The sequence below is a fragment of the Mauremys mutica genome, chromosome 12, assembly GCF_020497125.1.
Source record: "Mauremys mutica isolate MM-2020 ecotype Southern chromosome 12, ASM2049712v1, whole genome shotgun sequence".
NCBI lineage: Eukaryota > Metazoa > Chordata > Testudines > Geoemydidae > Mauremys > Mauremys mutica.
Window position 1 is genome coordinate 3,310,413 of NC_059083.1, and position 24,577 is coordinate 3,334,989.

Consider the following 24,577-nt stretch of genomic DNA (forward strand, 5'->3'; position numbering starts at 1 on the left):
TCCACCTATCTAGCAAAATGGAAACGCTTCGCTATTTGGTGCGACCAGAAAGGCCACAACCCCTTTCTCGTCCCTATTCCGATTATCCTGGACTACCTGTGGTCTCTCAAGGAGCAAGGCCTCGCGGTCTCCTCCTTAAGGGTTCACCTGGCAGCTTTATCGGCGTTTCGTCCGCCGGTTGAGGGACGCTCCATATTTTCCAACCATATGGTCTCCCGTTTCCTTAGGGGATTGGACCGCATGTTTCCACCCGTCCGACGCCCGACGCCGGTTTGGGACTTGAACCTGGTGTTGGCCAAGCTCATGGGTCCACCGTTTGAGCCTCTGGCATCTTGCTCCTTGCTCCATCTCTCGTGGAAGACAGCCTTCCTTGTCGCGGTAACATCGGCGCGACGGGTCTCCGAGCTCAGTGCCTTGACGGTCGGTCCCCCTTATACTGTCTTCCACACGGACAAAGTCCAGCTCCGACCGCATCCAGCCTTTCTCCCGAAGGTCGTGTCGGCCTTCCATATAAACCAGGACATCTTCCTCCCGGTGTTCTACCCGAGACCGCACGCCTCATCTCGGGAGCAGCGGCTTCACTCCCTGGACGTCCGCAGGGCCCTCGCCTTCTATATCGAGCGCACGAAGCCTTTCCGGCGTTCGCCCCAGCTCTTCGTTGCAATTGCGGAGCGTATGAGGGGTGAACCGGTCTCCTCACAGAGGATTTCCTCGTGGGTGACGGCTTGTATTCGGGCGTGTTACGATCTCGCTCGAGTACCACCGCCTCGACTGACGGCCCACTCTACCAGAGCTCAAGCCTCTTCGGCTGCCTTCCTGGCCCATATTCCGCTCCAGGAGATATGCAGAGCAGCCACCTGGTCCTCCGTCCACACCGTCGCGGCACACTATGCGTTGGTGCAACAATCAAGAGACGATGCAGCCTTCGGCTCCGCGGTACTGCACTCTGCCACGTCTCACTCCGACCCCACCGCCTAGGTAAGGCTTGGGAATCACCTAACTGGAATGCATTGGAGCAATCACTCGAAGAAGAAAAGACGGTTACTCACCTGTAGTAACTGGTGTTCTTCGAGATGTGTTGCTCCTATCCATTCCAGACCCGCCCTCCTTCCCCACTGTCGGAGTAGCCGGCAAGAAGGAACTGAGGAGCGGACGGGCCGGCTGGGATATATATTCAGCGCCATAGCGGCGCCACTCCAGGGGGCGCCCAGCCGGCCCGCCGGGGTTGCTAGGGTAAAAAAGTTCCGAATACCGTGCACGCGCGGCGCGCACACCTAACTGGAATGGATTGGAGCAACACATCTCGAAGAACACCAGTTACTACAGGTGAGTAACCGTCTTTTCTGAGTGTGCCTGTGGCCTTCCAGTGGTTAGGGTGCTAGCCTGGGAGACCTGGTGCTGCCACACACTTCCTGGGTGACCCTAGTCTCTCTGGGCCTCAGTTTCCCCATCAGGATAAGAGCATTTCCCTGTTGCCAAGGGGGCACGAGGATAAAAGGATTGTGAGGTGCTCAGATGTTGCAGCATTAGATAGAAATGTTCTGTCTGGTTTGGTATCCTTCTTAGCTCTTGCCTTTTATATCATGTGGCAGGGAGTTCCACAGGATAACCCATTATAATGTATCATTTTTTAGAATCCTACAATAGACTTTAATGGCAAAGTAGAATTGTTGCAGAACTCTGGGCACCACGTTTTATGGCTGCAGAGTTCTCTAGACAGGAAAGCCTGGTGTTCTTCTGGAAGGATAGGTGCCAAGGTGCCAGGCTAGATGCGCCCATTGGTCTGATCTGGATCCTGGGCTGGACGGGCCCATGGGGGGTCTGTCCAGTGTTGCTAACAAAGCCACCCCCAGCCTGGGCACAAGGGGCCTCCTCTGCCCGGCGTTACAGCACCCACTCACCTCAACACAGATGGTGATCAGATCTCCAGCCAATCAGTGACCTCCGCTCTTCCAGCTGCCACAGCCGCTGCCCCTGATTGGAGGATTCCCCGTGACCGAGTGGGACTGACTGAGGCTGTCTGGCTGGGGCTGCAGCATGAGGAAATCAGGACTTTGTCCCACAGCGTGTCTGGCGCGGGGACTCTCCCTGCACCGGGGGGTCTATGGCCTTTGGCAGAGCGCCGGGTCAGCGCCCATGGATGCTGTCTGCTCCCGGCGTCGTCCTGACGCAGGGAGGCAGGTGGCTGCTGGTTGGTGACTGAGCCCTGTGCAGGGGGCACACGGGACGCTGGCCGGTCAGGTGCCAGGATTAGCTGTGCACACAGCACACGTCACGCCCTGCAGGGAGCCGCCCCTGGCACACGGCTGCTACCTGCTCCGGTCAGGCCTCGGTCCTGGCACTGCCTGGGCGTGCAGGGAGCAGAGTGCACAGGCTGTTTGCAGGGGCTGCCGGCTGGCTCGCCCGCTGCTTCCCCGTGGCCAGGGGGTGAGACCCCTCCCCAGGGCAGGAACCATGGGCCTGGCTGTCGCCCTGGGGGTCTGTTGGTGCCTCCTGGGGGCAGCAGCTGCTGGGGGTGAGTACGGGAGGGGCTGGGGCCCGGGGACCCAGGGCCCACCTGCACCGTGTCCCCTGGTTCGGGCAATGGAGGGATGGTTTGTGCCCCCCCAGATCCTATGGGGGCTGCTCCAGCCTCGCCCCTCGGAGGGTCCGAAACCTCCTTCTCCTTCCCAGCCGGGAGTTGCTCCTGGCCCCTTTGGGCCCCTGCCCCGTGGTACCCGGTGCCCTGCCCCAGAGCGGGCCCAGCCCCCCGGGCTCCGCCAGGCCCTGCAGCCCCCGCCCCCCTCAGCCCTTCGCACCCCCGGGCCCAGGCCAGGCTGGGGGAGCCCCACGGGCCGCAGCCACGGGATGTTTGTGTGCGGTAACCTGCACAGCCCGGTCTGCCCGGATACCGATGACGAGCAGCCGCGGGCTGCGTCCTGATTGGACGGGCCCGGGCAGCTGCGACACTTCGGAACGTGAAAGTGAAAGTGCCGGGACAGCGCCCGTGCGAGTTAGTGCCAGGGGCACAGCGGGCGGGGGGGGGGGGTGACCCCCCGTCCGGATATTCGGGGCTTTGTCTCACAGAGGCGCCTATTGCCCCCCCCCCCGCCCGGCCCCATGGCCTGGGGGCTGCTCCTGGCGCTCTGCGGGGCGCTCCTGGCTCCAGCCGCGGCGGGCGGTGAGTAGGGGGGATTGGGGGGGCTGGGGGACCCCAGCTGGGGGTGTCACCGGAACGGGCCGGGCAGCCCCCTCTGGCACGCGTGGGGGGGCAAACTGGGGGGTGCGGCCTTCCGGGGGCGTGAGAGGTTCTCGGGGGGTCGGGGGGGCTGAACAAACTGGGATCCCGGGGTTCCCACACCGCCGGGAACACCAGCGCCCCAGCCAGCTGCTCTCCGGCCGCCCAGCTCTGAAGGCAGCGCCCCCGCCAGCAGCAGCAGCGCCCATAGAGGGGTTAATGCTGATAACCAGTAACGGGGGGGGGGGGAGGGGGGACGGGACACATTCCATGAATGATGGACGGGGGCAGGTGACTGGAGCAGTTTACACCCACGGCTTGAAGGGCTGTAACCAGGGCGGGGCGAGGGGGGGCAGCCACCGCCCAGGGCACAAAGCTGCAGGGGTGGAAGTGTGACAAAAACCCGGGTGGGGTCACAAAGATGCTTGCTGGCCCCGGGCACTACCACGGCTGGTTACCAGCTGGGTGTGGCGCTGGCGGGGGGCACCCCATGGGGCGGCCGTACAGCAGCACAGAGGGGCCGTGAGCTCCTTGGGTTGTTCTGCGTTTGTACAGCACCCGCGTAGCCGGGTCCTGGCCCACGATGGAGGCTCCTAGGCGCTGCCCTAGTCCAGATAGTGAATGTCCCTTCTGGCCTTGAAATCTACGACGCTCCCCAGCCCCTGGGCTCCGTCTCCTCCATGGGCCTGAGCCGCGTCCCCCCATCCTGCTTTGGGGGCTCTGCCAGAAATCCCCACACGCCAGCCCAAGAACCGCCAGACGCAGGGAGAGGAGCCGGCCCGCACTACGGGAGCAGAGGGGGACCAGCACAGTGATCCTCACAGGCAGTGGTGTCGTGGGAAATACAGCAGTGGGGTCACCTAACCGCAGCCAAACTCCATGTCACCAATGAGAAGGGGGTGAGCTCCAGTTACCCCTGGTACCCCGGCTCTGGCACCACTGTGCAGTAACTGGGCTGGGGGGCAGGGGGGCACCGGGCTCAGGTAAGGTGCAAACAAAAGAAGCAACTTATGTTTCGAGGAGCAAAGGGGAGTCCTGCCCTCTCCTGCAGCCTGTCTGCACCAGCCATCTCACCCCCCCAGGCCATGCTGCGTGGCAGACACCCTCAGGCAAACTCTGGGGGCTGCTTTCCCTGCAGGGTGGGGGGCTTGTTGTCCCTGCCTGTGGCACAGAAAGGCGAGGGGGCCCTGAGAAGCTCACATCCTGGCAGGACTGGCCTGTTTAGTTCCTAGGAAGGGGTGTGTGAACCCCACCAGCCATGGCATGTAACTGTTGATGGTGGGGGGCACAATTTAAAGGTTCTGGTGCTATGCAGTGGGGTTCAGGGCCGGACACATAAACCCTGGCAGAAATCTGGGGGGCACATGACCCTGTGTGGTCCCCCCCACTCATCACCTCTGCACCCCCACATGCACCCCACACGCGCCAGGTCCTTTGTTTTCAGATTTTATTTTGTTTAAATTTTCCTGGGAATTTGTCATGGCTAATCACAGAAGTTGTAAAAAGTGGGTGAAAACCAGGACTAGATATTAACTGTCCCATTTTCTGGGGCAATCTCAGGGTTAATACTGGGGGACGGGAGGACAGCAAAGAGGGGAAAGTCTGAGTATTGAAAGTGAAAGCAGGGGTGTGTGTGTGTGTGTGTTCCTCTCCATTGCCTTACCTTAACAGGCACTGAGACTACTTTATTATTCACACGAACACATCGACTGGCTGTCACGGGTTGGATTTTCTTACCACAATCAGTATTTCCCTGTGCCTCAGTGAGCCAAAATTGGGGTGAAAAATGAGTAAACACCAATTAACGGCTTCTGTCAAACCCGGGAATTTGTCAGTAAAAAGTCAGTTAGAACTGAAAACGAAGTGCCTTACACCCCCCACATGCATACACCCCCGGCACACATGTGTATACACACGCAGACCACCCCCCCCCCCCACATGCTCACCAAACACTCCAGAAATGCACACACGCCACAGACACCCCAGATTCCACTGTAAGCACTTTGCACATCCACCCCTCCCAGCCTGAGGGCATTTCCCCGGGGGGCCAGTTGTTTGGGGGGAGCTGCCCCCCCCACCAATGTCTGCCCCTTCCACCAAACAAGCCGCCGGCTTTCAGAGGCGCAGGCTGAGAGATCGTCCTTCCTGAGTCCCCCACGGCTCCGTGCAGTGTGAGTCACTGACAGATCCCAGCTTGTCCCTCGCCCAGGATGGGGCTGAGGGCAGGGGGACGTGGCTGGGGGTGGGAGGTTTCACGGAGTGTGGGGGGGTCAAGGCCCTGCACCCCCCACTTCCTGCGACTCACCGCGACTCTCAGGCAGCCAGGGACACAGAAGGTTTATTAGCCGACAGGACACAGTCCCCAGCAGAGCTTTCAGGTACAGACAACAGGACCCCTCAGCCGGGTCCATCTTGGGGGGTGGGGAGCCCAGACCCCAGTGCTGGGCCTCCCCCCATCTCCCCAGCCAGCTCCAAACTGACTCACCCTCCAGCCCCGCCTCCGGCCTTTGTCCCTTTCCCGGGCCAGGAGGCACCTGATCTCTGTCCCCAACCCCTTCCGTTGGCCCCTGGCCGGGGAGGGGCCCAGGCCAGCAGTGGCCAGGAGACAGAGTGTCGGTCAGTCCCTGTGCAGGCACCATCACACCTGCCCTCCAGGGCTCCACAACAATCCCACCCCCTGATCCCACCCCCTAGAGACTTACGAACTGCACAGGGGAAACTGAGGCACCCACACCGTATTCAGAGAAAACCTTAAGAACATTCCCACTTTGTCACTGCCGGGCCCCACTGGGTGACCCTGGTGTCCCCTGGGCAAAGGAAGAGGTCAGTGGTTAACTCAACCTCGCTCCTGTTGCTTTAGGGCACCACAGCCTGGGCGTGCTAGTCACAGCCGTCACCCATGAAGACGGGGCCCATCACTACTTCATGATCTCCAAGCTGGATGACGTTCAAGTCGCGTACTACAGCAGTGACACGCGAGAGGTCAGACCCACCCAGACGTGGGCAGAGCAGGCCGTGGGCGCTGAGTATCTCCAGGAAAAGACCCAGGAGTTCTGGGGGTATGAGGAGGGCACTAAAGTTGAGACCAGGAGGTGGATGCAGCTGCACAACCAGACGGGCGGTGAGTGTCTAGAGTTATCGTTATTAATGGACACGCGAGAGCAGCCTGCTCAGAATCACTCCCCCTGGGGATCAGGGCCTCGCTGTGCCAGGTGCTGCCCAAACCTGCGCTGGCTGGAAAATGGAGTTTTCTTCCCTCAGAAAATGTGTTATTCCTGGAAGTGGTTTCATTCCCGATCAGAAGGGAAGTCGGAAATGGGAGGTTTCTTGAGAAGGAAACTTTTCAGAAATTCCCTCTCAGGAGAATCCCAGGCAGGGAGCCAGGCAGCCCCAGGATCTTCCCTTTCAATTTCCCCAACAGAAAATCAGTGTTTTCTGGCCAAATTGAATTTTTCTCATGAAAAATAACAATTGTGCAGAAACAGCCCTTCCGAAGGCTAAGAGAACGTCAGGAACCATTAGGAAAGGGACAGAAAATACGAGAGAGAACATCATATTGCCGCTATTTAAATCCATAGTGTGCCCACACCTTGAATACTGCGTGCAGGTCTGGTCGCCCCATCACAAAAGGGCAGAGTGGAACTGGAGAAGGTTCAGAGAAAAGGGTAACAAAGATGATCACGGGTATGGAACGGCTGCCATATGAGGAGAGACAAAAAAAATGAGGGCTGTTGAGCTGAGAAAAGAGACGACTAAGGGGGGATATGACAGAGTCTATAACAGGGGTGGCCAGCCTGTGGCTCCGGAGCCACATGCGGCTCTTCAGAAGTTAATATGCGGCTCCTTGTATAGGCACCGACTCTGGGGCTGGAGCTACAGGTGCCAACTTTCCAGTGTGTCGGGGGTGCTCCCTGCTCAACCCCTGGCTCTGCCACCGGCCCTGCCCCCACTCCACCCCCTCCCCCGAGCCTGCCGTGCTCTCGCTCCTCCCCCTACCCCCCCCCCCCCAGAGCCTTCTGCACACCATGATACAGCTGATGGGGAGGTGCGGGGAGGCGCTGATCCGCGAGGCTGCCGGTGGGTGGGAGGCGCTGGGAGCAGGGTGGGGGAGCGGATGGGGGGCTGCTGATGTGTTACTGTGGCTCTTTGGAAATGTCCATTGGTAAATTCTGGGTCCTTCTCAGGCTCAGGTTGGCCACCCTGGTCTATAAAATGATGACTGGGGTGGAGAAAGTGAAGAGAAGAGTTCTTTACACTTTCCCACAATAAAAAAAAACCAGGGGTCACCTGATGAAATGAATAGGCAGCAGGTCTGTTCCTCTGGTTTGTAAATACTTTTTCATGCTACGCACAGTCACCCTGTGGAACTCGGCAGGGGATGTTGTGAAGACCAAAAGTATAACTGGGTTAAAAAAAGAACTAGATAAGTTCCTGGAGGACAGGTCCATCAGTTCCTATTAGCCAGGATGGTCCAGCACACAACCCCATGCTCTGGGTGTCCTTAAACCTCCGCCTGCCAGAAGCCGGGAGGGGAAGACGGGGTGGGTCACTTCAAATTGCCCTGTTCTGTGCACTCCCCCTGAATCTCTCATGTTGGTCACTGTCAGACCTTGGTCTCGCCCCATATGGTACCTCTCATGTTCACCACTGGAGAGACTCCAGGAGCCCAGTAACTGTCCGGCAGGATCCCAACCCCTCAGTCCTCCCCGTGGGTCTGCTCTGACCCCTCCTGCTCCTCAGCGTCCTCTGGGATTGTTCCTAGCTCAGCATGAGGCCAGGCGCACGGTCAGAGACGGTAAAGTGCCGGTGTCACCAACCCGCCGAGCGCCCCTCTGACCCCACCCGCCTATAGACACATTTCCCTGCTCTCAGTGCAGGGTCTGAGCTCTCTCCCTCCTGCACAGGGATTCATACTGAGCAGCTCCACGTGACCTGTGCCCTGAGTGGCCAGGCCCCCGTGGACCCGAGGTTCCAGTACGCCTATGATGGGAGGGACTTCATCAGCTTTGATGCCCAGACGGGGACGTGGGTCGCAGCCGTGCAGCCGGCCTTCCTCCAGAAGCAGATCTGGGAGACCGGAAAGACTTGGACTCAGTACGTCCAGCACTACCTGCAGTCTGAGTGCCTGGGGACCCTGCGGAGCCTGGTGCAGCGGGGGCGGGCGGTGCTGGAGCAGCAGGGTGAGTGAGCAGCGGGGAGCTGTCATGGGGCGTGGGCGATGAGGCGCAGTGACACCAGTGGGACATGGGCATGTCCAGAATGGGTGGTGTGGCCTCATGGATAGTGCACTGGGCTGGGACTCAGGACACCTGGGTTTTAATCCCGGCTCTGCCACTGGCCTGCTGGGTGGCATGGGTCCAGTCATGCCCCCTCTCTGTGCCTCAGTTTCCCCATTTGCACAATGAGGACAATGACCTCCTTTGTAAAGCGCTTTGAGATCAACCGATGACAAGCGCTAGACGAGAGCTACAGGCTGCTATTAGCACAGACGGGTTATTAGCCAGTTCTGGCTGCCTGGGCGTCTCCGTTCTGCGGGGCCTTTCCCATTGGCTTCCAGCTGCCTCAGACTTCCCTTTTCAGGCTGAAATGTCCCAGCTCTGAACTGTGAGTTGATTAGTTTTGCCAAGTTTGGTCTGGAAAAGGCCCAGCCCCTTGTGAGTGTGAAGAAGGCGGGTGGGGGGAGGGGGATGCACGCTGTCATTATACAAAGAAAAAACTTGTTTTGAGGTTCTTCCACCCAGCGCTGGCACCCCAGCAGCCGAGGGCAGAGACATGGCTGGGGACAGGGACCATGTGACAAAGGGATTTATGCACCTGACAATGCAGACAGGGGCCAGCTGGGATTTCTGAATGGAGGCGCCTGGCTCCCCATGAAATCACCGGGGTGAGGCACCGAGGGGCGTTTGGAAATCTGGCCCTTAGCCCCTAAATCGCACACGCGTGTTTGGGTGGCCCAGTGACAGCCTGCCGGGACGTAGCCGTGTTACAGTGCGGGATCGCACGCCGCCAAGGAGAGCCGAGCCCAGGCCTGTGCTGGTAACTACCCAGTTCAGTTATACCAATGTGAGCCATTTGAGTGAGTCTGCAGAGGGGCTTTACACCAAATTAACTTGCTCCATTTACAAATCAGTGCAAACAAGTGCAGACCAGGTCTCTCAGACACTTGACTACTCGAATTCAAACTGGAACAGAGAAGGGCTGCTAGCAGGGCCGGCTCCAGGCACCAGCATTCCAAGCTGGTGCTTGGGGCGGCATTCTGCAAGGGGCGGCAGCCCCCCTTGTTTTGCCCCCAAGCAGCGCTGGGAATTGCCGCCGCGGGCGGGGGGCAGTCTGTGTGCCGTTAGGGCAGCAGGAGCGTTTCCGCGGCAGCGGCAATTCGGCGGCAGCTTCTGTGTTTCGCTGTCCGGGGCGGCTTCAGCTAAACATAGAAGCTGCTGCCGAATTGCCGCCGCCGCGGAAACGCACCTGCCGCCCTAAGGGCACACGGACTGCCCCCCCCACCTGCCCAGGGCAGCAATTTGGCGCGCTGCTTGGGGGCAAAAACTGTAGAGCCGGCCCTGGCTGCTAGTGTGATCCGAGGAATGGAAAACCTGCCTTACGAGAGGAGACTCAAAGGGCTTGGCTTGTTTAGCCGGACCAAACGCAGGCTGAGGGGAGAGCTGATTTAACAAAGGCTGAGGGAGGTATTTAAGTTAAGCACCAATGTGGACACAAGAACAAATGGATACAAACTGGCCATCTTTGAGTTCAGGCTTGAAACCAGGCGAAGGTTTCTAACCATCAGAGGGGTGAAGCTCTGGAGCAGCCTCCCAAGGGGAGCAGTGGGGGAAAAACCCCAGACTGGCTCCAGGACTGAGCTTGGTGAGTTTATGAAGGGGGTGGGATGATGTGACTGCCTACGGGGGCACGTGGCCCATCGGCGACTGCTAATAGCAAAAGTCCCCATCGGCCGGGGATGGGGCACGAGCTGGGGAGGGCTCTGAGTTACTGCAGAGAATTCTCGCCTAGGTGTCCGACTGGTGGGTCTCACCCACATGCTCAGGGGCTACCATCTAACCAATCACCAGATTTGGGGAGGAGAAGGAATTTCCCCTTGGGTTGCATTGGCAGAGACCCTGGGGGGTTTTTGCTTCCTCTTCAGCATGGAGCATGGGTCACTTGCAGGTTTAAACTAGAGTGAATAGAGACATTTTCTGTCACTTGACCTCTTTAACCCATGGTTTGAGGGCATCAGTAACCCAGCCAGAGGTTCGGGGTCTGCTACAGGAGTGGGTGGGTGAGGGGCTGTGGCCTGCGATGTGCAGGGGAGATCAGATTAGATGATCACAATTGTCCCTTCTGAGCTTAAAGTCTATGAGACACTGCAGGGCCTTACCTGTTGTCTGTTACATGGTCTTGGCCCCTGGCATGTGCCTCACGCGCTGTGTCTCCCCCCCAGTGTCCCCTGAGGTGTCAGTTTCTCGCAGACACACTCCCGACGGCTCCGTCACCCTCTCCTGCCGCGCCAGGGGCTTTTACCCGCGTCCCATCCACGTCTCCTGGGTGCGGGACGGAGAAGACATCCTGGCGGAGACGGACTCCAGCGGGATCCTGTCCAACGCCGACGGCACCTACTACACGCAGTCGTCCCTGGAGATCTCCCCGCAGCAGGACGGGCACCGCTACGCCTGCCGGGTGGAGCACAGCAGCCTGGGGGAGCCCACGCTCGTCTGGGGTAAGGGGGGGGGTGAATGGCAGGGCACAGTCCCATGGGAATTACAGAGATGGGGTGAGGCTGGGCCACAGGAAGGTCAATATCCCTGCCCATTGTTAGTGTGAACTCGTCTAGCTCTGGGTATTCGTGTGACCCACAAAATGACCAATGCTTCAGATTATCTCATTAAGTTCCTGGCTGTGGTGATATCCTGTGGCAGTGAGTTCCACAGGCTGATGATATTATGAGGGAAGGGCCTGGCTGCTACATTTGCTGCATGTCTGGCAGTGCCCGGCAGAGCACCCGCCCTCTGGCCCCATCCCCGTCCCCCTCCCGGCTCAGTCTTTCCCCTCCCCTGGGGCCAGGTCTCTGCAGATGCCCTCGGGGAGACGTTCAAGGCAAAGGCCTGTGGCTGCCCCAGCGGCTGCTCCCCTCGGTGACCTGGGCCCTTCTCCACCCCACAGCCCCTGGGAAGAAGGCCCCCCTGCCCCCCGGGGTCCTGGCCGCCATCGTCCTGGCCGTGCTGGTTCTGGCTGGAGCCGTAGGGGCCGGTGTCGTCCTGTGGAGGAGAAAATCAGCAGGTGAGAGCCGGTCCCCGCGGAGCCGGGATGTGGGGAGGTCTGGGGAGTGGGGCAGCCCAGCCAGCCCAGGGGGGAATGGCTCCTCCCACTGCCCCCCAAGCAGAGGTGGGGCAGGGCCATGGGGCAGGGCTGACCCTGCCTGACCCTGCTGGGGGCAGAGTGGGCTCTGTCATTGGCTGGGTGCCGTGTGCCTGCTGTGGGGGGCACTGGGGTGGGGCTGGCCTGGGCGAGGTGCAGTCGAGGTCACGGGCAACCCTGTGTCAGAGGGGTCAGGGGGTTGGGGTCACCAGGGGGGAGGGGTTTCTCTGCTCCCCTGCACTGACCCTCATTCTCTGCTTGTGTTTCAGATCCCATGAAACCCGGCTACGCTCCAGCAGCCAGTGAGTAAATCCAGGGTGCAGGGCCCAGCGCCCCAGTGCATTATGGGTGGGGGGTCCCCATGAGGGGAGAAGGGATGTGGGCACTGATGGGGCTGGGCTGCGTGAGTCACAGGCATCACTCCAACGGCCCATTGCAGGTCAGAGCGGCTGACCGGGAGCTTCCGAGTGTGGGGGAAAAGCTGGAGCCCAGCGGTGTCTGTCAGGGGCGGGTATGACCGGGGTCACACGCTGCGTTTGGGATTTGAACACGTGTCCATTCCCAGCCCGTGGCAGGTCACTCCACAGAGAGGAGTTAGCGTGGGGTGCATAGGGGGTGCAGTGGGGAGGAAGCCCAGAGCTGAATTCCCCTCCCCCTTCCCTAGCTGGGATCCCCACAGCTAACGCTTCTTCTGAACGATTTTCCTCTCTCTCCACAGCAAAGAGCGGGGAAGATTCTGCCTCCAGCTCATCATCAGGAACAGACCCCCGGAGCGTGGGACCCCGGAGCTAGGGGCAGTGACCCTGCCCAGCTGCTGACCCCGCTGGCTGGGCGATCTCTGTCCTCTGACGATTCCTGCCCTGGTCATTAGAGCAGTTTCGTCTCTCGGTGTTGGGCCTTAGGCTTTCGTATTGCAGCCGGGACTTTGCCTCAACTTCTCTCCCAAAGGGCCGACTCGCCCCAGTCTCCCTGTTAGGATATAGTATCAGAGGGGGAGCCATGTTAGTCTGGATCTGTAAAAGCAGCAGAGTCCTGTGGCACCTTATAGACTAACAGACGTTTTGGAGCATGAGCTTTCGTGGGTGAATACCCACTTCGTGCATCTGACGAAGTATTCATTGTATTCACCCACGAAAGCTCATGCTCCAATACGTCTATTAGTCTATAAGGTGCCACAGGACTCTTTGCGCTGTTAGGATATAGATTTCAGAATAGCAGCCGTGTTTGTCTGCATGCGCAAAAAGAACAGGAGCACTTGTGGCACCTTAGAGATGAACAAATTTATTTGCACATAAGCTTTCGTGGGCTACAGCCCACTTCATCGGATGCAATGGTCCATTGCGTCCGATGAGGTGGGCTGTAGCTCACGAAAGCTTATGCTCAAATAAATTTGTTCGTCTCTAAGGTGCCACAAATCCTCCTGTTCTTGTTAGGATATAGATATTCAGGCCTGTCTGCAAAGGCCTGTACTTTAAGAATTCAGGTGTATTCTTATCACGTAGCTAGTTGTAGAGGTATAAAAGAAAGAATTAGAATCACTGTCAGCCTGTTTAGGGCCTTCTCTCAGTGTGACAGTGTAATGACCTGTTCTTAGGCTAAGGCCTTCTGCTAAGCAGCAGGGGCAGCCATAAGCTGGGAAGTGTCTGGTCACATCCTCACATCCCAAACTAGTCACCTTGAAATAAGGCGCCATTGGCTGTTAGGAATACAACCCTGCCCTGATATTCCTGTCACCTCCAGAGAAAGGGACGAGCCTAGGAAATGTAAAAGGAAACTGTGTTTGAGAGCATCCTGTCTGGCAAGAACTCACTTATCAATAGCTGGGCTGTGAAGTCCTCATTTCAGTGTTGTTCTGTCACTGTAGTCCCCATTTCCCTATTGTTTGTCTGTATAATCTCTGTCTGGTTCTGTAATTGTTTCCGTCTGCTGTATAACTAATTTTGTTGGGTGTAAACCCATTAAGGTGGTGGGATATAATTGGTTAAATAACCATGTTACAGTGTGTTAGGATTGGTTAGTTAAATTTCAGTAGAACGATTGGTTAAGGTCTAGCTAAGCAAAACTCAGCTTTGACTGCAGACTACATAGAGAATCAGGAAGTAAGAGGGGGAACAGGAATGGGGAATGGGGGTGGGAGAATTGGACTCATGTTTCACTAAGGGGGGGGAGTGGGAACATTGACACAGGCGAGGCTCTGTGGCGTCAGAGCTGGGAAGGGGGACGCTAAGGAAGGAAAATGAAATCAGTGCTTGCTGGCAGTTCACCCCAATAAACAGCAAATTGTTTGCACCTTCGGACTTTGCGTATTGTCGCTCTCTGTTCATGTGAGAAGGACCGGGGAAGTGAGCGAGTGAAGGAATAAGCCCCCTAACACTCCCGTCTCTGCGGGGGCCGTGCCACCAGTGCCAGGGACGGGGCAGTTCCTCTTGCCCAGCAGCAGGAATCTGTACAGAGTCTGACGAGCAGGCACAGACGGGGCGGGGGAGCCCCACAGCGGGGCATTATGGGCTACCCCACCCGCATCTGAGAGGTAAATGGGCCTGCTTGGAAAAAGCGAATCCCAAAATGGTGATTTTCGGCAGGAAAAGACTCTGTGCTCTGGTTGAGCTCAGGTCCGAGCTTTGCCCTGAATGTTGTGTGTCAACAACCCTCCCTCCCCCCAATTCTGCACAAAGCTGAGCCGCTGAGTCTCAGAATCTCAGAATCTCAGCACGTGTGTAATCGAAGCCAGAGCTCGTAAGCTGGAAAAGTACGGCCCCTCCCCCGGCTGACACCCTGAGAGCGAAGGGTTACGAGGTGCAGATGGACGCCTGATCGTCGGCGCCCTGGGCGCCTGGGACCCCTGCGACAAGCATGTGCTGCAGACCTGTGGGATTGGTCAACACTAAGCACGGCTCATGCGGTGCCTCATGGTCTCAGACACCATCTGATGGTCCAGGGACATCTACATCAAACACATCACTGGCCACCGACAGTACCAGCAGCAGGAGCAGCGCCAGGGTTTCTGGCACCCTAGGAAGAATTCGGGGGGTGGCATTTTGTGCGCTTCCCACGGGGTGCACGGGAGCTTCCGGTTCTGCTCCCGTCGCACCACCGAAGATGGACCCTCTGCCGAAATGCGGCAGGCGACAGCGGCAGTCACTGAGCTGCTCGATTGTCGCTGTTTTCCACGGCACGTCAGCAGAAGGTCGTTCTCCGGCGGCGCAACGGGAGCGGAATCGGAAGCTCCTGTGCGCCCCGTGGGGAGCGCACAAAATGCCGCCGCCCGAATCCTGGCGCCCTAGGCGACCGCCTAGTGTCGCCTAATGGAAGCACCGGCCCTGACCAGGAGGCGTGAACCGGAGCAACATCGTGCATTGACTACGAGAAAGGGACCAAGACACTTTCTCCATTGGACCATATGAACTGGAACCATAAACTCACTGAACGTTAAATCTCACCAAATGAGGGTCAATCCATCCTCATCATCGTATCCACTCATTATACTCCACACCTGAACTTAGCCATTATATGAACAACAGACCATCATCTCTCAATGTCTGCACTTTGACCTGTTAACCTTTTACCCCCAATTGGGGATATTGCAGATCATGTATTCCTTACGCCACCCAATCTTAAACCGAACTTCACACCCCTTGATCATCTGTATGTTATTCCCTGATAACCAGAAACTTCTATGCTTAAACTCTGTACTGTTTTCTTTTTTTTAATTTTAACATCATCTTAATAGAATTCTTAAATATGTGAGCATCTCTCTGTGGAGCAGGAGCAGCAGAAGACCGAGGACTTGTCCCTCTCCGGCCCTGGCTCCGGGAATGCAGAACTGGGTTTTTCCTTTTCAGTTCCAACTTCTTGCTGGCTTCGCATTTTTTTAAATCATTTAAAATAAAGCCAGGACTTTTGCAGGCTGGAACAAATGTTGTCTGGGGCTGACCCAAGACCTCCATTGTCTCAGATACCTACAGACCTGTGGACTGCATCTATTTTTGGATCCGAGGGCTTTCTGAGCCCAAAATTATGGGAATTAGGAGGTCTTTTATTTGCATAAAGGGGTCCTAATCAGACCTCATTGGGTGATGCCAGTGACCTCAGAAAGAGACTGCCCCGTTCTGATTGGCCACGGGAGCCTGAGGTTGCCTTCACTTGTTAGGCCAGCTGGCCTGCACTGGCTGCTGGCCTCTGGCCATGCCATGCCACCAGACCTGACAAAGTGCCCTGTGCCTCATTCACCCCTCGCTGGCCACCGAGGGGTAATATCCAGCAACGTGGGGCGTCGAAGATCTGACACCTACAAGCGAGTCACCGCTAGCTGGCCTGCAAAGCCATCGACCTTAGCACGCATGAGCTGACAAGGCCCCCGGCTAATCGCAGCCCAGCCGGCTGAATGGACCCCCAAGAGTCGCACTGAAACACCCAGCAAAAGCGTCTGCCTCTCTGGGTGTTTTCTAGTTCTCATTAGCGAGCGCGGACTCCTCTGGCTTAGCGTTCTGGCCTGTGTGTGTGTGTAAGACCCACAGAATCTATATGAGCACAGCGCCTATAGAATAGCTGCTCAGATCCTGACACCAGCCCTAGGTCACACAGCCTCGCTATTGGAAAGATCACATGCGCAGGTATTTCGGGGTTAGCACCTGCACATTTAACCCTGCGAAGTCCTGTTGTTTTCACTACGTTCCTCGTCTAAGCGTTCAGCGTAACCGGGCGTATTGGAATGTGACTCTGTGGGGCAGTGGGGGGAAGAGATCGGCTGTTACCGAATCAGCCATAATCCGGGCAGGCGCCTTAATGGCACTGACAGCTCTGCTGCCGATGTTCATGTCACCAGGGAGCGATCGGACCCTCCCTCTGTCAGCCCTTGGGCTGGAACCAAAACGTCCAGCTTGGCCTTGGGGATGCGCTGTGCCTGCGGGGCTACTAGCGACCCAGATCCACCCCCTTCCCAGTGCTACGTAGCCCTTAGCGGGGGCTGTTAATGCACGTGGGGTGGTTTAGTGAACCTGCCTGAGCACAGTAAGTAACTTACTGAATGATTTCATGTTCTTCCATTTGCACATATTTTGCTCAGCTATTGATCTAATAAAACACAGACCCTGGAACGCGGGCGGCTCGGCTGTTTGTTCCCCAGATGTCAAGGCTCCGGAGGAGACTGTGACCCCCACCGAGGGCTGGTCCTAGAACTGCCCCCGCGTCCCCCAGTGACGGGCACCAGACCTGGCAGCTGCCGGCTGTCGAGGGAAAGTTGACCTGTGCGATGATCATTTATTTCCCTCAGCAGCGTGGATCCAGAGCGTTGGGGGCCCGGGGTGGTGGATACCAGCTGGTCAAGCCAAAGGCCGACCAGCCCCCCCTGAATCAGTCTGTGCCTCTCACACCTCCACCCCTCGGTTAGTCACTGGCCTGTGCCCTGAGCTAGGGGATTTACATCTGTTATATCTTTGAATCCCGGTGTACAGCTAGTTGTTCTGAGTGTGCCTGTGGCCTTCCAGTGGTTAGGGTGCCTGCCTGGGAGACCTGGCGCTGCCACACGCTTCCTGGGTGACCCTAGTCTCTCTGGGCCTCAGTTTCCCCATCAGGATAATAGCCTGCCCTGTTGCCAAGGGGGCATGAGGATAAAAGGATTGTGAGGTGCTCAGACATTGCAGCATTAGATAGAAATGTCCTGACTTGTTTGGTATCCTTCTTAGCTCTTGCCTTTTATATCATGTGGCAGGGAGTTCCACAGGATAACCCATTATACAGTATCAATTTTTAAAATAATAGAATAGACTGTAGTGGCAAAGTGGAATTGTTGCAGAACTCCGGGCACCACGTTTTATCGCTGCAGAGTTTTCTAGACAGGAAAGCCTGGTGTCCCTTGCCTCCTGGCATCAGATCTAGGGTTGCCAATTTTGGCTGGACATATCCCTGGAGGTTTCACCTTCAGTGAAAGGTTAATCTTTAATTCCTGGAGACTCCAGGAAAATCCTGGAGGGTTGGCAACCCCAGTCAGACCCTGTGGTGGGGTGGCTGCCCCACCCCCATGCAAGAAAGGGCTAGAGCAGGCCAGAGCTGCTGCGCAGCCTGGAATCCAATCAGAGAAGGGCCTACTGAGAGCCAATCAGGGCTGAGATTGGAGCCAGCCAATCAGAGCTAGGCTAGGCCCTATATAAAGGCTGCCCAGGGGCACAGCAGTCAGTCTGTCCCAGACTTTCATGGGGGAAGGTCTGTCTCCAGGGCGGGAGACCAGCAGCTTGGGCAGGGCAGAGCAGTGCTCGGTGGGTGGGCGGGCGGGCGGGCTCCGGCCCAAGACCTGCCAGACTGCGGGCCCTGATAGAAAGGGCTGAGTGGGTGTGAGGGGCCGGAGGGGAAGTGGCCCAGGGACAGTCGGACAAGGGGAGAGGAGAGCAGAGAGGCTGCCACTAGCGGGTCCCTGGGGTGGGACCCAGAGTAGTGGGTGGGCCTGGGTCCCCCCCACTTCCCCTTTGTACTGCAGCTGGCCATGCAGTCGGGTGGCTGAGGCAAACTGCAACCGGCCTGAGGTTGTGGTTGGCCACTGAGGCCAGTGCAAGGACTGTTGCTAACCCGGCCTGGAAGGGGGTGAGGATGGACTAGGGGGCACTGCCGGAGGGCAGTGGCCTGGAGGAGGACACCGCCGAGCAGGGAGCACCGCAGGAACAGATGCCAGTGGAGGAACAGATGATGGATGGGACACTGCCAGCAGAGGGGGCTCCCCGTGGACTGAGCTAATTCCCAGAGCAACCAGCGGGAGGCGCTGGGGTGGTGAGTCCCAACCCCGTCACAGACCCATACACCCCTGTGGCTTGGTATCCCCCCACCCCCACACTCTGGCCCGTCCCAGCCCAACAGGCCTATCTGGCCAGGCCCTATAAATGGGCTATTTGCGCCCCCCCCTTGTGGGGGTCACGGGGTCACGCTCCTTCTGCCCTCGTGACCGGCTCCAACCGCCTCGCCCTGCGCCTGGGTGATTTCTCAGAAACCAGCCAAGATCCCAGCAGGGGGCGCTGGAGCCTTGTGCTGGTGCATGCCCCCGCCCCCCAGGCAGCCAGCCAATGGGGAGCGATGGAGGTGGGGACCCCCCCGCCCTGTGGGAAAACTAGAGGGAAAGGGGTGGGCTCCTCCCATGAAGAGCAGGGGGTGTGGCCTAGCTGCTCTAGGAGGCGGGTCTTGCCTCACTCCTACCAATCAGGCAACTAGGGGCGTGTCCGCTTGCCCCGAATGGGGGGAGGGGGTGGGGATTCGAAGGGTGGCAGCTGGCATGGCCGATAAGAAGGTGGCGTGTGCAGCCCAGCCCGGCCGTTGGGGCAGGCGGATGAAGGCGACTCAACCTGCCTGGGGCATGAGGGGGGAGGGAGGCAGTCAGTCAGTCTGCCCCGCCCTGCTGCCCTGGGAAGCTGCGTTGGGGCTCGGCCCCCGTGAGTGCCCCCCACTGACCACCCCAAGTGGAGTGAGTCCCAGATGGGGAGTGTAGCGGGGTGGCTACCCGCTCCGGCCCTGACAGGGTTAAGGCCGGCCTGGGAGAGGGCTGGGGCTGGGGCTGGAAGGAAAAGCCCAGGTGCTGGTTAGGAAATCTGGCACAGCTGGGGCCATGCCCCAAACAGAGCACCGCAGGTCCTTATAAAAGGCTGCTGGCTTAGAGCTAGACTCAGTGGTTCTCAAACTTTTGTACTGGTGACCCCTTTGCCTCTGTGTGCGACCCCCACCCCCCATATATAAAAAGGTGTGGTTAATGTATAACACCATTATAAATGCTGGAGGCAAAGCAGGGTTTGGGGTGGAGGCTGACAGCTCACGACCCCCTCATGTAATAACCTTGTGGACCCCCCCGAGGGGTCCTGACCCCCAGTTTGAGAACCCCTGAGCTAGACAGTCTCTCTCCAGGCTGGGGGAGAACAGGACCTGGCTGTCAGTGGCAAAGGTACCTGGGAGTGAGGCAGGGCTGGGGAAAGGCCAGGGGAGCTCCAGGCTGGCGACCCCCCAGGCTGCAGGGCTGGTCCTAGGCCCACCCCTGAGGTACTGGGAGGCAGAGGAAGGCAGCAGCTCCTACCCCCTTGCCTGTGATGACTGGTTCTTACACTGCAGCCTGCCCCAGGGAGCGGGGGCTCATTGGTGCCTGGCAGTAGCCACCGGCTGAGGTGAGGTGGGATAAGGGAGTCCCCAGGAAGGGGAGACCCTGAGAGTGGGGTTACTGCCAGAAGCTGCACCCCAGATAATGGGGCACTGGAGTCCAGGGAGGGCCATGGGAGGGTGGGGGGGAGCAGGGCAGTGGGTGCTCCAAGGCTGAAAAAAGCTAATTCCCAGGACACCAGCAGGAGGTGAGTCCCGCACACCTACAGGGGGGCTCCCCTTAGCCTGGCTCCCCAGCCCAGGAGAGACCGGCCCAGGGCAGGATCCGATCCCAACGCCCACAGTGACTGTGCTGCAGCCCGGGGCAAACGGCACAGGGCCCAGAGCTGCTCCCACCCCCGCTAAACCCAAAATACTTCCCAGAAATGTCAACAGCCAAGTGCTTTAAAGACAAAGAAAATACAGGGGTTGGGTCATTGTTGCCTGCCTGTGCTGAGAGCAGGGGCTGGGAGCCCGGACTCCTGGGTTCTCTCCCTGGCTCTGGGAGGGAAGTGGGGGCTGGTGGGTTTGAGCTGGGAGCCAGCAATCCTGGGTTTTGTTCCCATTTTTGCTGCTGTCACACAGCAGATCAGTCCCTTTCCTCCCTGTGCCTCTCCCCACCCATGCAATGGGGCAGTGATGCTCTAGACACGCTGGGGATTGTTGTGTTGTCACTCACCACAAAGGGGGGCTGTGGTGGTTAATTCATTACATTAATAAAGTGCCTGAGGTTCCTAGCGTGACAGACCCGTTCTTGGGGTCCAGACCCAGGTACATGTAAACTCTCTGGCCTGGGAGCTGCAGGTCAGACGAGATTAGCTAACGGTGCCCTCTGGCCTTAGAATAAACATAAACAAAAATCTCTAGAGGCGGCGCTGGTGATGGACAGAGAATTAATTTGTTGTTAGTTAATTGCTGTCCTGGTACCTGAAGCCCTAGGGCCAAGTTCTTGGCTGGGCCAAACTCCCACCCAGCGACTGTAGCGAGGCCGAGGCTGGGCCCTGGCTGTTCCCAGGTGGGTGCCAGTGTCCCCCTGCCAGGGCTGCCCCCTCTCCTGACTCTAGTGTGGGTCTCGCTATCACTGGTGTTTTCGTAAAGCCCCAGCTCCTGGAGTCATGTGAGCGGGGGACACTCTCGGCTGGTGTTAGTCAAAGGGACGTTTCTGCCCTTGTGGTTGTGGAGAACAGTTTGAAGTTGTGACCCAAGAGCGCCCTGCAGGCAGGGAGGGGCAGAGGGTGGGCGGGGCCTGAGGGTGGGGGCGTGGTGCTGCCTGGGATTCACTGCCCAGGGGGCGGAGCCTCAGGGTGGGGGCGGAGCACTACCTGGGATGGACTGACCAGTGGGCGGGGCCTCAGGGGTAGGGGCGGGGCGCTCCCCGGGATTCGCAGCCCAGGGGCGGGGCCTAGGGGTGGGGGCGGGGCTTTGCCCGGGGTTCCCCGCTGCGCTCATCCCTGCTGAGTTTCGCTTCGCCGGGTCCAACCTGCCCGGCCGGGTTCTGCCCAGCGACCGGTGACGCAGCCGGGTCTGCGCGCGGCTATTGGCGGGGCCGGGGCGGGGGCCGGGGACGGGGGAAAGGGCCCGATTCCTGCGGGGCAGCGGGACACGGACCGGGCGGTGATGGAGCTGCTGGTCCTGCTGGTGCTGCTGGGGGCTGCGGCCAGCCCGGGGGGCGGCTCCGGTCAGTGCGGGGGGGGGGGGTCAGCAGCAGCGCGGGGCTCTGCGGTCGGACCGGAGCCGGGGGCGGGGGGAGTCTGGTCCGGGTCTGTCCCGGATCCCCCCCCCCGGCGGGGGCTGGTTCTCGGCCTGTCGCGGGTTCGCGCCCCCCGGCTCCTGGCCCCGCTGTGCCCGGCGCTGCGCATCCCAATCACCCGGCGCGGCGCGGGGGGCTCTGGGCGGGCGGGGCGGACCGGAGCGGGGGGCTCACAGGCGGGACGGGGGGGGTCGGTTCTGCTTTGTCGGGTCCCGGCCCCAGGGACCCTCCCGGCCCGTTGGCGCCGATCGGTGACTAACAGGATTTGGGGTCTGGGGGGGGTCCCCGCTGCCCGCCCTGCCCCGGGGCTGTGGGGATCCCCTGCGCCAGGCGCTGCCAGGCTGGGTCCTTCCCGGGGGGCGCGGAACGGGCTTTCCTCCCCCCCCCCATCCCTGTCTGCAGAGCCCAGGGGGTTAGTGACGGGGTAAATCTCCCGCCTCCCGCCGACCCCTGGGTTTAACCCGTGTCTAGATCTCCTGAGCGGGGCTTGGCCCTGGCTCGGTGCGGCCGAGGCTGAGCTGTGTCAGCACCAGGCCAGCTGCCCCCATGGCAGCGATGGGTCTGTAAGTGGGGATGTGTCTTTAGAGGTGTCGTCCTAGGGAGGGGATGTGTCACCCCCCCCGCCCCCTCTCTGGCCGTGTGCCCAGGGCGAGGGGAGAGGTGGAGCCCCAGGATCTGTGCGTTGATCGGGGCTCAGTGTGGGGGCGAGCGCCCGTTGCAGAGCACAGACCAGCTGCTGCCTTTGTGCTGCTGGGATCTCCTGGGATTGCTGGGTGGGAGCTTCGGGATCCCCACGGGGTGTGGGGAGAGGGGCGGGGGCACGTCCTGCTTTTCCTGGCGTGGACGTGACTCTCCCATGGCCTGAGCCTGGCCCCAGAGTTCCCCAGGCAGCAGCAGCTCAGACCCGGGGAGCTCCGCAGCCTGTAGCCAGCTGGGTGAGGCTGCGGGGTGGGTTTGGGGGTTTGTTTGAAGTGGTGTCAAGTGCATGGTTGACCTCGTGTCACTCATAACAACATAAGACAGGCCGTACCGGGTCAGACCAAAGGTCCATCTAGCCCAGTATCTGTCTACCGACAGTGGCCAATGCCAGGTGCCCCACAGGGAGTGAATCTAACAGGCAATGATCAAGTGATCTCTCTCCAGCCATCCATCACCACCCTCTGACGAACAGAGGCTAGGGACACCATTCTTACCCATCCTGGCTAATAGCCATTTATGGACTTAGCCTCCATGAATTTATCCAGTCCCCTTTTAAACATTGTTATAGTCCTAGCCTTCACAACCTCCTCAGGTAAGGAGTTCCACAAGTTGACTGTGCGCTGCGTGAAGAAGAACTTCCTTTGATTTGTTTTAAACCTGCTGCCTATTAATTTCATTTGGTGACCCCTAGTTCTTGTATTATGGGAATAAGTAAATAACTTTTCCTTATCCACTTTCTCAACATCACTCATGATTTTATACTCAGTGACAGGTTGGTTTGATGTAACCAGGGTTAGGCCCCAGTGCAGCCTGGCCCCACGGGGTCGAGTCACATTAAGGGCCGGGAATGGAAGCTGGGGGTCAGTGCGTTGGGTGCCCCTGGAGCAAAGAGACAGGAGGCCCTTGGGGGGTCACACCCAGCACTGGTGTAACTCCAGCTGCACAGAGCTTTGGCCTGGGGCCTGTAGGGCTGGGGGTGTGCGCAGAGAGGATCACAGTGTGTCTGGCTCTGTTTAATGACGTTGAATCCAGCACCAACTCCCATCCGTGCCTGGCCAGGCCCTCGTCACTGAGGCGCTGTCTACACGGCACCCCTAGGGTGACCAGAGGTCCCGATTTGATAGGGTCAGTCCCGATATTCAAGGCTTTGTCTTATATAGGCGCCTATTACCCTCCACCCCCGTCCCGATGTTTCACACTTGCTGTCTGGTCACCCTAGGCACACCTTACAGCAGCACAGCCAGGCTGTCGCAAGGCACGCAGTGTCGCTGCTCTCTGCTGCCAGGGGAGAGCTCTCCTGACAAAAGAAAACTACCCCAACGAGGGGCAGTAGCTTCGTTGGCGGGATAGCGTTGTCCCCCAAAGGAAGCACTGTCCACACGGGCACTTTTCACCATTAAAACTTTGGTCATTCAGGGGGGTGAATTGTTTTGTTTTCACACTCCTGAGTGACAAAGGTTTTAATGACGAAAGTGCCGTGTAGACATAACCTGAGAGAGAGAAATCCTCTGTGCCCGGTACACTAAAGGTGACCTGCCAGAGGGGAATAGGGTTTGTGTCCATTTCTGCTGCTTCCTGATGAATAGCGAAGGCCCCAAAGGGTTTTTCCCCTGCTTGTTCTATTCTAGCTCTCGTCTGCCCTGTTCTGCTGGAGGTCTCCTTGGAGCACCAGAGACCTGGGGTGGGAATTCTCAGTCCTCAGCTGAAGGGCCATAGGGTGTTGAATCTTCACCAAGGACGGCTTTTCTTCCTACTGCTTGACAGGTGCTTTGGTTAAGTAGGACCTTTGCTACACATCAAACTTTAAACTGGTTTAGAGAAATCAGTGCATACCCCGTTGTGGACCTTCTTATTTTGGTATAATAGTGGCTTAACTGAAAAATGCTGCTTGTATATCGGAATAAGAGTGTCTACATGGGGCTTTGCACCAGTTTAACTGAACCAGTTTACGTTTAATAATACTGGTGCAATTCTTCCTGTGGACAAGTTCTAACCAGCTTCAGAGGGATAGCTCAGTGGTTTGAGCACTGGCCTGCTAAACCCAGGGTTTGTGAGCTCAATCCTCGAGGGGGCCACTTAAGGATCTGGGGCAAAAATTGGTCCTGCTAGTGAAGGCAGGGGCTGGACTTAATGACCTTTCAAGGTCCCTTCCAGTTCTAGGAGATTGGTATATCTCCAATTATTACCTTTTAGCTGAACTGAAAAAAGACACTTTTAAACTGGAATAGGTGTGTCCACACAGCCTTTTGCATTGGTTTAACTAAACCAATTTTAACTGACACCTTAACTTAGGGCTTGGCTACACTTACATTTTATAGCACTCTGACTTGCTGGCTCAAGGGTGTGAAAGATCACCCCCCTGAGCACAGCAAGTCAGAGCGCTTTAAAGCGCTAGTATAGAGAGGCTCCGAGCACTGGGAGCTAATCTCGTGGAGGTGGATTACCAGGAGGTTACA

General features: G+C 58.4%; 3 protein-coding genes across 3 annotated transcripts in view; 2 read left to right on the plus strand and 1 right to left on the minus strand.

Moving 5' to 3' along the window:
* LOC123345793 (endothelial zinc finger protein induced by tumor necrosis factor alpha-like) overlaps positions 1-24,577 on the minus strand; it is a 1,203,704-nt gene that overhangs the window by 993,509 nt on the left and 185,618 nt on the right. The window lies entirely within an intron of this gene.
* LOC123345806 (class I histocompatibility antigen, F10 alpha chain-like) lies at positions 2,590-12,387 on the plus strand. The gene is made up of 7 exons (XM_044982861.1): positions 2,590-3,160; positions 6,078-6,338; positions 8,122-8,397; positions 10,656-10,931; positions 11,375-11,597; positions 11,839-11,871; positions 12,288-12,387. The coding sequence occupies exons 1-7, from the start codon at positions 3,100-3,102 to the stop codon at positions 12,385-12,387; spliced, it is 1,230 nt and encodes a 409-aa protein (XP_044838796.1). The 5' UTR covers positions 2,590-3,099.
* Positions 21,290-24,577, plus strand: part of LOC123345807 (major histocompatibility complex class I-related gene protein-like) — a 33,346-nt gene continuing 30,058 nt past the window's right edge. The window contains exon 1 of the mRNA XM_044982862.1: positions 21,290-21,350. Coding sequence (XP_044838797.1) covers positions 21,290-21,350 — 61 coding nt within the window. The remainder of the gene's footprint in view (positions 21,351-24,577) is intronic.